Raw genomic sequence first — 14,845 nt, 5'->3', positions numbered from 1 at the left:
CAGGCTGATTCCCAAGAAGTCAACAGACCTCACACATAGAAGCTATTAGAGCAAAACTTTTTAATAAAATATCACTTCAACAAGCATTTACATACAATATATAAAAACACTTTAAAAGCCTAGTGTGTTTTAAACCTTATTATACTGGAACAAATGCCAGAAGTTGTTGAAACAAGACCAAAGGAGCAGGGGTGGGGGCGGGGGGGATGGAACACCTCATCTTGGCACCTGCAACAATGAAAACGCATCCCCGCAGAGGCTGATGCAGCGTCAAAGCTCCCAGTGTGGGCCCACAGCACCAGACGGTACCTGCCACCAGCCCAACGCTGGCACAGCAGAAAGATTCGCCAGATCCTGATGTCCCTGTCTGTTCCCAACCTGCATTCACATCAAACTCAACATGATTTTGTCGCTTGTTTTCCCTTTCCGGCAGCAATTGAGGCGTTTTAGCTCCCTCTCTGGGCCATTTCTCTCCATAGCAGCAAGTCGGGACCCTGTGGAGCAGAACCCAGTGCCCCCTTCCCTGGGGAGAAACAGGGACTTATTTGAGCCTGAAAAACATCCCTAAGGTCTATTAATGATTTACTTTGAGTTTTATCGTTGGAGAAAGCTTTGTGGACATAAGTGCATCTCAGAAGAAGTTGTTTTATGCAGCACACCAGGCAGAGTGGCAGCAATGCTGTTTTCCTACAGGAACAAGAGATGCTCTGCAATACAAATGTATTAATTCATGAACGTTCAGCCCTGCAGGGTTCCTACAACACAAAACAACCAACCGAAAAAACCCCAACAAAAAACACCAAAAAACCCCACCACCACCTGTCACTCAACTCCCAAACACCAATTTACTGAAGACCTATGTGCTGCATCATATCACTCCTGGACAGCTTTTAGGAAGACCATAATTAAAAGGACATGAGCCAAGCTGCTCCTTCATTCCCCTTGGCCATGTATGGCAGAGCAGGAGCAAAGAAACCAAATTCTGTTTCCTGATTACCTGCAGCCCCTTTTCAGATCCTGAAGGGGAGAAAACCTCAGCTAAATCAATGTGTTGCTACACTGGCACTTCAATCTACAGAGCCGAGACAAAATTAACAACCACAAGCGCTCATCCCAAAACCTCTGGTGGACGAATCCACCGTTCCAGCAGCTCTCGGGGAAGATCCCCATTTATAGCCACAGTGCGAGCGGCAGCGATGATCAGAAAGGCAACACGCAGCACTGGCGACAGGGTGCAGCCATTGAGCCAGGTGCTGCATCCCCATCACCATGTCCATCATGCCTCCCTGGCATGTTTCCTACTGAAGGATGAGGTGATTTTCACATAAGAAAAACATTATTGGCAAGAACTCCTACCTGTACCTGCTGGAAGACACCTCGCCACCACCACAGAAGTCTGCGCACTCTGGGAAGTGGCAATGCCAGCCCAGCACACCCAGTGCAGAACACCTCAGAACACCTTGAAGGCTTTGGGTTGGGCTTTTTTTTTAATTTTCTCTTGTAGGTTTGAGCTCTGCTCTGCACACAGCTGCACTGGGACAGACTGTCCAAAACCAGCTGAGCTCTGCATCTAGGTTGCCTCCCCACCTGCAAGAGAAGGGCTGCGGCTGACGGAATTAAGCAAGCAGCTTTTTTTTTTTGTGGAAATGGTAAATGCAAAGAAGGAAGGAACATAACCAAGACAGAAAGTATGGAAATGAGCCACTCACACAAGAGCACAACCCGGCTTTCCCAACAGTTTTGTCATTTCAGTTGCTTGCAGAGACCGAGGGGACAGAGTTCACGCTCTGCAGAGGCAGGCAAAGGACTGCACTCCAGATTTCACACCCTCTCCCACCCCTCCGGTTGAGCTGGCAACAGGGACCCTGGAGCAGGGCAATGTACCCTAAACAGGGGTGCGTTTCCCGTCCGCGATCCCATGCCGCATGGTTACAGCTCTAAAAGCATCACAACACCAAGGTGGCCAGAGAAGGTCATGGCAGACCTTGAAACACCAGTCTGAGGCCCGAGGTGATTTACAGTAAGCGGCGCAGCTGAAATGCACGCTGCCTGACACAGACAGCTGGAAGGCTGCCCACCACAAGAGAGCACCTCAGCACATTTCAAAGGCTGAGCAGTCAGCTAGCAAGCCAGAAAAGAGCTCAACAGTGCAGGAAGCTCGGTGAATTTCAGAACACATGATAAGGAAAGGGCCTGGAGAGTCACCCACAGCACTCAGTTTCCATCAGTGGTGCCAGTGCTGCAGTTCCACTGAGGGGTATAAATAACAGCAAAGGAGAAGCTAAACAGCCATCTGTGCACAGTGCAATGGCAGGGGGAGAGCAGAACCCCCAGCATCACACATAACATGAACTCGTTCCTTATCCACCTGCCCTGGACACAGCCCAGACTGTTCTCGGACACTTCTGCAGCCACCCAAGGACAGCCAAGCACATTTTGGATTGCACACACCATCACAGAGCTTTCCAGGTACCAGGGTAGAAAAAGTGCAAGCTAAACAGCAGTGAACAGCTGACAGCTGTTGTATACATATACTGGCAGACAGGTACGTGTAACAGCCGTATGCACCTGAGAAGAAGCGCATTTAAGATATTTCTCTGCCACTACATGTTTATGAGGCTGTAACTCGTCAGAAAATTTGGGACTGGGCATATTTAGTGGGGAAAGGAATCACAAGGATACATAAAGACTGATCCCAGCACCCTAACAGTCCAGAGAGCAGGAAAGGTTGGAAATGATAAGCAGTGCTGTAAAAAATAAGGGCTGGAACCTGTGAGCAGAAGGGACTGAGCCTGCCAGCAACATCCTTTGACTTCTAAGTGAGAGAGAACAGCAGTAGAAGGCGGCAGGGCAGGCTGGGCATGAAGGAAGAGTTGAGCGCAGTTTCTAGGACGCCATTCCGAGCAGGAATCCTCCAGCAAACCCTCCAGTCAGGATAACATTCTTCTTCATAAATATGATCACCTAAGCAGGGCAGAGAAGAGCCAACAGTGTTCAAGAACACCAGGTCACCCGCCCACCTTCCCCATAAGAAGACATCACCATGCTGTTCTCCAAGGTGAGTGATGCTCAGAGAGAGGCCACCGCTCGGGCATGGGAAGTATCCTACCTAATGCCCTCCCCCTTCCCTAATCTCCTAAACTGCCCCAGTCCCACAGCAGTTTGGATCCTCCAAGAGCTGCAGCCTGAGCTGATGTGCTCCAGGGCTCTCTAAACCCTGCACAGTCAGTCTGCTGTGTGTGCCAGACCAGGGTCCAGCAGAGCCCAGGTTAATTAGGGACTCTGCTGCCAGATCTGCTTGGCTGACTTGGTCTGACTGAAGAGACTTCTCCCCACAAGCCCAGCAGGTTTTAGCCCAACCCCAAGGAATTTGCAGCAACACACAGTGAGATGGTGTCATGTCTAGAAGCCACCGTAGTTGTCTCAAATACACACAGGTAGCTTTGCCATCTCTCCAGTTGTGCCATCATGCAAGCATTCCCTGCTTGTATTGGCACAATGTAAGATCCATAAGAGCCCAAAAGTCAATCCCATTTTCTGCTGTCTCTCCATCCAAGCACCTGCACGTGCCCTGAGAGAGTTGTCTCACCTCATCCACTTTGCTTTTCACTTCTGGAGACACTTTGTTACCACTGCTGTGAAATTTCAGCTGCTGCTTGGCTTTGTTCACGTCCCGTTCTACTAGCTTCCAGTCCACTTTGATGTATCCTGTGTGGTTTGCAATCTGGAGTTTTGAGGCATGGAAAGAAAGTTCCTGGAATGAAGTCCTGCATGACCAGGGGTAAAGAGACCCGTCTTGCCCACCCACCTTCCCTGACCACAGCCACCTCACACATACTGGTCCAGTGGCTGAGAGGATGAGCACACTAGATTAAAAACTGGACAAAGGACCACCCCTGTATGTATTAACTGCCCTGCAACATCTGCCTCCCACAGTAATCCCCTAAGAGCAGGGCACACATTGCAGCTTAGCTCGTTTCAGCCTCTATTCTCTAATGTAAAGCTGGCATCACCTCCCCCATCACAACTGCCATGTATACTGTTGGGACTCTCTGCAGCTCTCCCGCTGCCGTGGGTGGACGCAGCTATTAATAGCCTGTTCCTCTCTAAATATTTTATCTGGTCAAGATGATTCAGCTGTGAAACTCGCCCTGCTCAGATCAGGCTTTGGCTTTCAGCAGAACAAGCAGAGCCAGAAAAGCGGGGAGAACGAGTCACACATGAGACAGCGCCTGAGAAGAAAACATGTAAGGCTGCTGAGCGAGGCCCGAGAGCTGTTCTGTCTCCTGCAGGATGTATGAACTAGCTGCCCAAATCCGAGCAGCTCCCCTCAGCACCAGAGTTCTTGGAAACCAGGAGAAATGGTTGCAGACAGAGAGAGATCTCTGTTTCTCTCCTCATCCCTGACACTTTACAGAGAGCCCCATCTGTGCTGGCCTGACTCCTCAGGTGGCCAGGCTGACATGAAACATACCACAGACATGGTCAAACCCCTCCTGGCATTCAGGGCCGTTCCTCCGGGAACACGTCTCCGCAGGCACCGGACTAAGTACAGCAGGCAGTTCTGATCAGACAGTCCTGCAGCAGCAGCGGTTTGCTGCAGCCAACGGCCGCTTCACTCAGAAACAGCCCCACGTGCCTTGGGCCTGGCCCTTGTTGCAGACCCCAAGCAGACGGTGCCTTGCGGCAATCCTTAAGTTTACGCACGCCGATCCCGCTTTGCTGCTGCATCTACGTACCCTGGGGAACACACATCTGTGACATCCACGGCCACAGAGAGCTCCCAGCAGAGCGGGGATCTGTCCCCACACACCCCTACAGGTACCTATCGCTAGACAGCCCTTTGTCCCCACCAGCACAGTTCTTGGAAAGCCCGGTCCGCTGTTCATACACACCTGAAGCAGGAAAAAGCCACCTCCCACCGCTGTTGCTGCCAGCTTTCCAACTTTCTGGAAAATGAATCCAGTACACCTACAAATCAACCAGGATCCAGTCAGGAGAATGAGATACCGAACACACGCTCCTCAGCATGCTTCCCGCAGGCAAGGCTGCGGCAGGAATTACCCAAGACTCGGAGACAGCCTGATGAATGGCAGAAGAAACCCACATGCAACCAGAGAGAAAGGATTTGCGCCCAGCCAAAAGTGAAGCTTTATAGCTTTTTAATTCTCACTACTGCATTTCAGCCTTTTGATTCTTATCTGTTCAGTGTCAACCTTCTTCCACAAGAGTAATCGGAAACACGTCGTTTCACCAAAATCAACACGTGATTTTAGTTTTTTTGGGGGTTTTTGGTTTTTAACAGGTATAATCTCTAAAGGGAAATTAGGTAGCACATCTGCTGCTGCTCCATGACAGAGCATGGGGAGCAGATCACAAGGCAAGCTTCTTTCATGCCCAAAAAACTGCTTACTTTTCCTTTTCATTTCTCAGGAGAAAAATGCTGAAACAAGCTGACAGCAGTGGTCTAAAGCTATACTGGTCTCCAAACTGGGTTACACACTCTCAACATGAAAAACATCACTGCAGTCACTAGAACTCCATCAAGTGCCACCGCACCACTCAGTCATGCAGCAAAGGGCACGTGTATTGTATCACCCAAACCAGACTTGACTTTGGCTACAGTTTCCTTCTCAACATTGCAAAACAACATGGTGACTTGTTCTTACCCACTTCTGAATATATACACTTAGTGAAGGTACAAAAGAGAGGTGGCCAGCTCGTATTTTTATCAGAAAGTGAAGATCTCCCATATACTTTCAAATGGGTAACCCTGTGCCAGATGAAGACAACAGGCACAGAAAGCAGCAAAGCAGTGTGATTAGACCAAGTTTTCAACTCGAACAATGCTGCTGTAGGAATGAAGTTGCAAACAGAGTCACGAGCCCCATACGACAAGTGACACGAAGCCCCAGGAACCATGCCCACAGGCACAGCACACCACCTCTACAAGGCGTTTTTTTGCAGACGCTTGAAGCGCATCCAGCTCCATTGAATCCTTGTTCCAAGAGACTCATATCCGCCTGTTCTAAATTCAACACCACCACCTTATGCCAGAAGTTGAAGAGAATTATCTCAACTCAAAAATTAAAGCCTGATGCCATTTTCTTCTCTAGGAGTTAGTCTCAGTTCTTCAGCTCCACATTACAAACAGCTTTTAAGACCTCCCACAGTTCAGCGGAGCGAGCCAGAGCACAGTGGGCTGAGCAAGCTGGACACCTGCCTTCTCCGAAAGACTGCCAGCTGACCACTCTGCACCTGTCACCACGCTCCCCAAAGCCCAGCTAGTGCCCACAGGCAGCAGCAACGGCAACCCCGGCACATCTTACCATCCCGTGACCCCTCCGATCACCAGCTGCGTGGCCACGTTGTATTTCTCAGCGCTCGACCCCGAGTTGGGAGCGAAGATCTTGCGCCACCAGGGCCGGTTCTTGGTGTACTCTGCCAGGTCCAGCACATTGAACGTGTCCTCCTTCGCACCTGCAGGCACCTGCAGAGGCTCAGTGCTGGCACTGCCACCCCACCGCCCCCTGCCCGGAGCGCCCCCGGGGACATGGGACCCCGGCCCAGCCACACAGCCCACGGGGCTTCCACTCCTCCCGGGCCCCTGGGAACCCCCCGGCCCCGCGCCCTCCCAGGAGGGCCTCAGACCAACCAAGCCCCCGGTGCTCCCGCAAGCCACGGCCCCGAGGAAAAGGCAACGGGCTGAGCAGCCCAGTCCCGGGGCCGTCCCCAAAGCGTCCTGCGGCGGTTCGGGCCCTCAGGCGGTGCCCATGGAAACGGCGCCGCGCACGGCACAGGCCCCGCTCTCCGCCAGGGTGTGGGGGAGCGGGGGGAACCAGGGACTCCGCGCCGGGGGAGAGGGGCAGGAGGACCCCCCCGCCCCCGCCGGCGCCCCCCACATCCCATCCCATCCCATCCCATCGCACCCCATCCCGGCCCGGCCCGGCCCACCTCCGCCCGACCCCGCCATGGCTCAACTCTCCGCCGGGCCGCCGCGAGCACCTGACCACGCTGCGCAGGCGCGCGGCCACCTCCCCACGTGACCGCGCCCCGCCCCGCCCGTGCGCGTCATTGAGCGGGCACGCCCGTGGAGGCCTTAGGCACGCGCGTGGGTGCAGCGCTGAGAGGGGGCACGCGCATGGTGGGGCTAGGCACGCGCGGCGGTGGGCGCGCGCTCAGCTCGGCAGCGCGGCCCCTGTATTCCGCGGGTGTCTGTCCCCCGCGTGTCTCCCCCTCCACGGGTCCCCTCAGCCTCGGTGTCCCGGTGCCGTGGGTCGCTCTGCCGTGGAGAACCCACGAGAACCGGCTCAGGCACAGTGTCCCCGCAGCGCGGGGAGGCCTCTGGCATCCAGGAGAGGGACAAAGGGGGCTTCACGGGTGTCTGAAAAGCCTCCTAGAGGCCGTGGCAGCTCGTTCCCTGCGGGAGGCGCTTGCTTGGCTGCGAGCGCTGACCCCGCAGGAGCTGCGGCTCTTGCCGCTTGTGTGCAGCAAACACAGCGGTCCCGGGCAGCGCTGGCACACGGGCCGGGCCACCTCCTCCCGTGCTGGGTCAGGGCGTGCGGCGGGGCCGGGGCCGTGCTGGAAACACCGTGTGTGTGGCACTGTGTCCAGCATGCGCAGCCGGCTCTGCCCTTGTGCCCCTGAGCCGGTTTGGGCAGCCCAGGCGTGCTGCCTGTCTGGAACAAATTTTATTGTCTCCCTGCAACAACCATCCTTCCAATTTCTGAGCGATTACTTGCCTGAATTCCGGCAGAACAAAAGCCATCTACCTCCCACCTGGGGATGCAGCTGCCCAGGGAGTAGGAAAGTTGGAAAGCCTGAGACTCAACAGAAAAAAAGAAAAGAGAGATCCTCCTAGGGAGATTGTAAGTGAAGGAGGAGCGGGCTTGACCCGTCTGTGGGGTTAACAGAAACCAGAGTGGGAGCAGGAGCTCAGGCGGCGCGGGCTGGGTGGGAGAACAGACAATGTTCTGGGAAGCAATGTCAGCAATCTGTCACGGTGGATGGGACATCCAGCTCACAAACAGCCCAGCACCTCCTTCCTCCTCGCAGGCGGGCAGGGACGTGTCGGGAGCCACAGCAGCATCGCACTTGTTTCCTGCGCTGCCCTGATAAGGGGGAACCGTCTGGAGCAGTGTTTGTGCGCCCAAACTGAAGTGCTGGGACAGCGCTTCCCTGGGGACCGAGGCGTGATGTCTTGCACAGAGTCACCTTGTGGGGGCCAGTGGCTGCTGGGCCTTGGCAGCCCACAGCAACTTTGGGCCTTGGGACTCAGCCATCTGAGGTGGCAAGGACCAGACAAGGCACAGCTGGAGGGACGGGCACTGTGGGGGTGCAGGAGGAGAAAAGCTGAATGTCCAGCCCCGTGCCCAGTCCTTGAGCCCCAGGGACCCTGTAGACAGGATGCTCCAAGTGGATTTTGCTGTCATAACCACCTGGAGAAGGAGACTGCACTTCACAAAGGTTTATTTACACTCTGGTGACTTGAAAACTGCTGCATTTGCTCTCCTGGGCAGGCAAAGCTCCGTGGCATTGCTCGGGATCAGGGGTCTCCTCTGCTCCCACCACACTCCCAGAGAGCCCCAGTCATCCTGTCCCCAGCAGATCAGAGGGCAGCTCCTGTGGGTGCAGCGTGGTCACCCTTTGGTGACCCAGTAATCAGATGTAGCTGTTAGTGAGACTGTCAGACAGATCCTACACCGACTACTGAGCAGCCAAGAGCACCATTGTCTCCATGGGGTCTCCACCTCGGCTCTGGGCAGAGCCAGCAGCGAGCAGAGCAGCTTCCCTGCGAAAAGAAAATGTGGTGGCTGGGAGGGGATGGCTGGTGGGGAGGGGTGGCTGGGGGCAAGTGGGTGCCTGGCAGCAATGTTTCATCTTGGAAATCCCATCTGAACACCGATGTTGCGTGGCACTGGATATCTGGTACCTGGTAGTCTCCCATCCCCACGCAGCACGCGTCCCTGGTTTGTCTCCGTGCTCTGGGCAAAAGGCAGCCCCCATGCCCTGGGACCAGGCAGGGTTCTTCTTGTGCCTCTTGGGCACAGCTGGGAGGTTCCCTGCACACGTGGTCCCAGGGACGCCCACTGGCCTGGGCATCTGCAGCATGGCCCCATTTTTCCTGGCACACTGCACCGTCACCCATGACAGGTGCTCAACTTCCTCCCGCAGTGGGGAAGGAGCTGGGCTGACAGGGGGCTGGAGGGGCTGCAGGGCTGGGTCTGCTATGTGTGGGGATCAGGCCCAGTTCGGTATGGAGGGTGGCACAGGAGCTGGTGGGCAGAGCCCAGCACTAGCACCCTGGCACCCCGCAGGCACTGGGGCTCCCTGCAAGGCGCTTTCCGGGCAAGCAGCCCTGTTCAGCTCAGGAGACACAGGCACGAAAAGCCATTCCCCATCTCAAAGGCTTCCCCTCCCTCCTGGCACCACCACAGCCTCCCAGCCAGGCTGAGCTGCAGCTCACCAGCCCGCACAGGCTTCCAGTGGCCATGCACAGTCAGGGCAAGCGGTACTGGGCAATAATGCAGTCAGCAAAACTAAGTCCCCCCAACAAGTCCCCCCTTGCAGAGCCCCCCAAAATGCTCTGTAAATGAACCCACAATGCCCCTTTGGGCATCTCAGCAAGCCACCATACCTGGCTATCTCCACCAGATGCCAGGGTCCCTCGTCGATAGGAAATGTATCCCCAGTGTGTGGGGACCTGAGGGACTCAGTGTCCCAGGGCTCCCAAGCTGCTGCTCCGGTGGCTCAGTGTGATGTGGCCCTGATGCTGCCAGCCTCATGGTCCCGGCTGCACAGTGCTCTGCCGAGGCCACCACCGTGTCGCTGCTTTTAGTATGGCGAGAAGCAACGTCTGAATTCCCCTTCCCCCGGTCTGGGACATCTGCGTGCGTGTCACACAGCTGCGCGGGGACAGCCCCGGCTCGGTGGCTGGCTGGGGGCACACTGCAGCTTGCAGAAAGGAAATTTGTAGCTCAGCCCCGTCAAAGCAAGAGTGTGGGGATTTTCAGCAAGGTTTCTCTCTCTACCGCTGTCGCTCTGTCTTTTCTCATTTTCTGGAAATGAAACAAACTGGTGCTCCAGCCATTCATGCTACTTGGTGTCTATGGGTGGGGGTGACAGCCTTTCTCCTTTCCTCCTCCCCAGCTGCTGGGGGGACTTTTCAGAACAAATGGGCTCTCCTCCAGCCTCCACCACTTTCACACTGCAAAGGAAGGGGCTTTCTGCTCCCTCCTGCCAGCAGCTGGTGCACAACAGACACCAAAAACTGGGCATCCCTTGGGAATGTGACCCCATCTCCAGGCTGACCCAACAGCAGCAACCCTCAAAGCAAGCCTGGGGGAGAGCAATTGCTCTGAGCTTCATTTAATCAACCAGGGTAATTAGGTGACTTATGAAGGATGTGTATGGCTGGAGGCTTCTCTGGTTTTCCCTGGGCTGCTCTTTAACAACACCTGTGTAAAGCCAACAGCCATGGGGATCATCCTCTGGATGGTGAGACCCCCTGAATGTTTGTCCTCCCCAGTTCCTGCGGGCGCAGCCCCCCGGGCATCCTCTGTCAGGAGTGTGGCTGTTGTGCTCCCGCTGCCTGAATCATTCAAAGACACCTCTGACGTGAGAAATGACAGAGAAAGGAGAAATGCTCCGCTGACGCACTTACTGCAGGGAAATCCAGGGGAGGAGACCAGACTTATTTTTGGAACCTCCTCCACATTGGCATTTCTGCTCCGGGGCTAGGGAACCTCAGGGCTGGATTTGCTGGATACTCAGGGGTGTTGGTTCCATCGGTCCCGCTGTGCTGCTGCTCCCTCGGGGTCCTGCTGCCTGCAGGTTGCCCAGTCTGTGAGCTGCATGGGGCTGCAGCCCCTCTGCTCCGTCACTGCTGGGGTGCAGCAGCCGAGCAAGGTCTGCCTGCAGGTTTTCCTCCAGCCCGGGGCTTTGGTTCCAAAGAATGGAGTTTTTCCCCCAAGGACAAGTATGGACTTTGCTCCTTCTGTGGTTCATCTGCACTAGGACCAAGGTTTGTCTCTCCATCTAGGCTGGTTTTGCAGCAGCCTGGATGGAGGCAAAAGCACCAGGAGAGATGCCTTTTATTGACAGGTGGGTTGGTGAGTTGTTTTAATATTTTTTTCTTTCTAACTGAGACAGTAGGTTCTGTGAAAAGCAGCTCTTCCAAAGCACTTCTGCCCTTGCAGAGCACAGTGGGGCTGGTTGCATGGGATAAACATATCCCCTGTGACTAAACCCCTGCGGCATCCTTCACTCCAGCTGTGCAGGGAGGCGCTAGGGAGGTGACAGGGATTTCCTACAGTATTTGGGGAAATGGGTCAGCATGGCATGGCACACGTCCAGGTGGCCTGGGCAGGAGCCAGCTGGCAGCGTGTGCCCGGCAGCACAGGCAGGAAGCGTGGCAAACCCACGTGGCCGGCACTTGCCCATGGCATGTCTGTGGAAGAACAGGGACGTGTCCTGCCAACCCTCAGGCTGCTGTTCCTCTTTCTGGAGCAGCCGCACACCAAAACTGAGCCCTCCTAGGGCAGGCAGGGGCCAGGTGAGATACAGGCAGCAGTGGGAGATGCTCCAGCTCCAAAATGCTGGTACAAGGGGCTGGTCCTTGTTCTGCATCACCAGTGCCATGTCTTGGTGCCCTCTGCCCATGTGAGCCCTGGGAAGGGTGAGTGCCCCGTGGGTGGCTGCTGCTTCTGAGACGCTCTGCATTCCTGAGAAGCTGCCATGAGTCACTTGCTCTCTCACATACACACAAAAAAAGTCCCAGGAGAGATTAGATATGGCTCACTTTGTTCTGAGTCATTTTTATCTGCCCCAGCCCTGCATCGAGCCAAGAACTGCACAATTCGGGGAAACAACCAGTGCTTTCTGCATGCACGTGGGTCCTTGGCCCTGGCCAAGCAGGTTTCTCTGGGACTCTTGGTGGCAGGAGCCTGTCCTGGTGTCCACATCACGTTTGCATGAGAGGAGAGTGCCCTGGTGCTGCCTCACGGAGAGGTTTGGGGATGGGCAGATGCGCTCATGCTGTGCCTTGCTCCAGGCAGGACGGGGATGCCGATGCCTCTCCACAGCTCTCTCAAAGGCACAGCCATCTGCTACTGCCTGGCCCAGCCCTGCCCAGCTGGGCACAGGCGATGCTGGTGATTTGCAGTGGCACCCGCATGAGTTTGCAAAGCCCTTGGAAGCGCCAGGGCTGTTAATGCCAACCCCCTTGCTGGGGCGTGTGGGCTCTGGTTTAGCGGCCTGTGCCAGGGGGACAGACGGACTCCCCGCAGATGCCCAGCTGTCCTTGGCACGTTTCCTCTGCTCCGACTCTCACGTGTCTGCACAAAGCTACTCACTGCATGCAGCAAGCAGCAGGATCTGGCCTTCCTCCGGTTTTACACCTGGATTCTCCTTCCCACAGCCTTGAGTATCTTTATAATATAATTTTCTTTCTGCTCCCTCAGGTTAGATCCCATCTCTCCAATTTACTCTTATGTCTCTAGGCTGGGAACATGGAGCTGCCTCCTGGTGGCTGCAAATGGTTAAATCCAGCAATTCAGGACCTGCCAGTGTCACAATCATTAATTTCTGATCCAGGCTCCTGCCACTACAGCCTCCAAGGGAAGCTTTGCCTGACTCCCCTCCGTGATCCATGGATGTCATCATTCCACAGCACCTGGAGCATCCCTGCCAGGGTTAGAGGCAAGAAGCCCCCATGTTGTCCCATCCCATGCAGATCTCCAGCACGCAGAGCTGGAGCACCCCTCCAGCCAGCCCCAACTCTCCCTACGTGTCCATCCCACGCTGCCACCCCCCAACTGCCCTCTTCACAGTCACGTTGTCTCCTTGGCGACATTTTCCCTATGTGCTTGTTTCTGGAATAAACACCTTTTCCAGGCTTTCCGGGTGAGCACAGTCTTACAGCAGCGGAAGATTCCCAGACGGGATGACTGGAATAAAGTCACGTCCATACTGCGGGGGACACCGGTGCCAGAAGCACAGCCCAGATCTCCCACATCTCTCCCAGCCCTCTGGCCAACCCTTTCCCTTCCAGCACTGAATAATATCCTTCTACTTCACGTGCCCGGGCAGGTGGTGCAGAGTACCCAGGGCATCCCCAAGTGTGAACACACCACTTGTTTTGCACCTAAATACTCGCTGGAAAACATGGAGCAGCTTGTTGCTCATCTTCCTTGCAAAGAAAAAGAGCTGGGCACCAAGCCAGCTGTCGGCGCACGAGCTGGAGGAAATGTGTTTCTCGCTGGCTTTTTGCCTCTCCAGGAGCAGGATGGGGGGGGCACGGACTGGAGAGCACTTTCTGCCCCAGCTCCTGCTGCATCAGCCATCGTCTGAGTCGGTGCAGGAAGGAGTGGGGGCCCCTCAGCGGGTTGGGGTTTTACACAGGCCAAGGGGGTGTCCCCCTGGTCTTTGCAGCTGCCATGGGAACCCCGGCCAGACACAGATGCCCAGAATGGTTTTCCCCCTCAGACCCGGGGCTACCAAGGTGGAGAGAGTGGGGGTGTCCCCAGTGAGGTGGTGAGAACTGGCCCATGTGTGAGGGAGGGTGACAGAGAGCTGTCACCACCTCCACAGACATGGAGTGCTCCTGCACTGTGAGCCTGTGGGGCTGGGATGCCCAAGGTCATTCCCAGGCTATGCTGGACTACCTGGGGCAGTGGGGCATCGGGAAATGCGTTCCTGCATCCACTGGGATTGCCCCTACCCGGGGGGCTCAGCTCCTGTCTCCCATCCTATCCCCTACCCATCCCGCCTGCCCGTGCTATGGATTCACACCTGGGATCCCAAATAACCCATCCTTCAACCATCCCCACCGCCTCCCTCTGTTGCCCATGCAGCAAGACCTGGGACATGGATGCTTCTGCACACACTGGGACTGGCACCAAAAGGTCACTGCCCCTGTTGCACTTCTGCTGCCCTACAGCGTGATTTATGTGACATTTCCCCACCTCGCTCACCCAGCAGACGCTGGGACCATACCGGGTGTTCCTCCTCCTCTTCCTGCCTTCTTGAGCCGAGGGACAACCCCATTCTGGTGTGTGTGCATGAGCGCACGTGTGTGCATTTGGTGCGGAGAAGGATTTCCTGGGCTTTTAAAAAGAGATATTAAAACTTGTGAATTTACAACAGAATAAATTTGCAAAAACACTTCAGCTTACCTTCTCTGAACTGTTCTGCAAGACCCTGGGAGAGGGGAGGAGGATGAGGAGCAGCTGGCAGGAGGGTGACTCCCAGGGATCACCCCACCCCTGTCCCTCCCATGTGGCTCCAAGTGAAGCTGTGTGGCTAAATCATCGCTGCTTGGGGTGCAGGCACCTGAGGGACAGGGACACCCACGTATATACATGCACATGTTCATCCCTGGCTATTTCCTCACCTCCAGCCCTGCCTGCATAGATGCAAAGTATCCTGCAGGCTCCCAGCACTGGGCAGCACAGGGCAGTCTCTCCTGCTTTGTAGCGATAAGCCTGAAGGCAAATTTTCCTCTAAATCACCATTTCCTCAAGCTATGCAGGCTAGCATGGACAGAAGGCAGCTGCCAGCTCCCTGAATGGCCCCAGACCCAGGTATGAGCTGACATTGACTTGCAGGGAAATAAAGGCTCCTGTAGCCTGGGCAGCAGCAGGGCACTGGTCTGCAACTTGCTCTCCTCCTTTCCCTCTGTGGTGAGAAGGAAGGTGGAACCAGGCAGAGACCGCACCTAAATTCCCCTTCCTCTGCAACCCTCCCTTTCCTCACCTCGCTCCCAGACACGGGCCAGGACACCAAGCCAGCTGAGTCCTGCAGCGGAGCTTACGGCTGTGCTTGCCCTCCCTTTCCTTTTGTTTTT

The 14,845-nt window shown here is 55.5% G+C and overlaps 1 protein-coding gene across 2 annotated transcripts; it reads right to left on the bottom strand.

Moving 5' to 3' along the window:
* Nucleotides 1-43: 43 nt before the first annotated feature.
* On the bottom strand, nucleotides 44-7,043 carry FUNDC2 (FUN14 domain containing 2). Of its 2 annotated transcripts, XM_082062303.1 has the most exons (5): nucleotides 6,955-7,043; nucleotides 6,330-6,480; nucleotides 4,896-4,971; nucleotides 3,590-3,724; nucleotides 44-2,964 (listed from the first exon to the last, which is right to left on the bottom strand). In XM_082062303.1, the coding sequence occupies exons 1-5, from the start codon at nucleotides 6,971-6,973 to the stop codon at nucleotides 2,887-2,889; spliced, it is 459 nt and encodes a 152-aa protein (XP_081918429.1). In that variant the 5' UTR covers nucleotides 6,974-7,043; the 3' UTR covers nucleotides 44-2,886. The 2 variants fall into 2 exon arrangements, with proteins under 2 accessions (XP_081918429.1, XP_081918428.1); XM_082062302.1 differs by lacking the exon at nucleotides 44-2,964 and having other exon boundaries at nucleotides 3,188-3,724.
* Nucleotides 7,044-14,845: the final 7,802 nt, after the last annotated feature.

The sequence above is a fragment of the Streptopelia decaocto genome (genome assembly GCF_964273445.1).
Source record: "Streptopelia decaocto genome assembly, chromosome: 10".
In the NCBI taxonomy this organism is placed as follows: domain Eukaryota; kingdom Metazoa; phylum Chordata; class Aves; order Columbiformes; family Columbidae; genus Streptopelia; species Streptopelia decaocto.
Note: the sequence above shows the minus strand (reverse complement) of the source record. Positions and strands in the feature narration are given on the sequence as shown.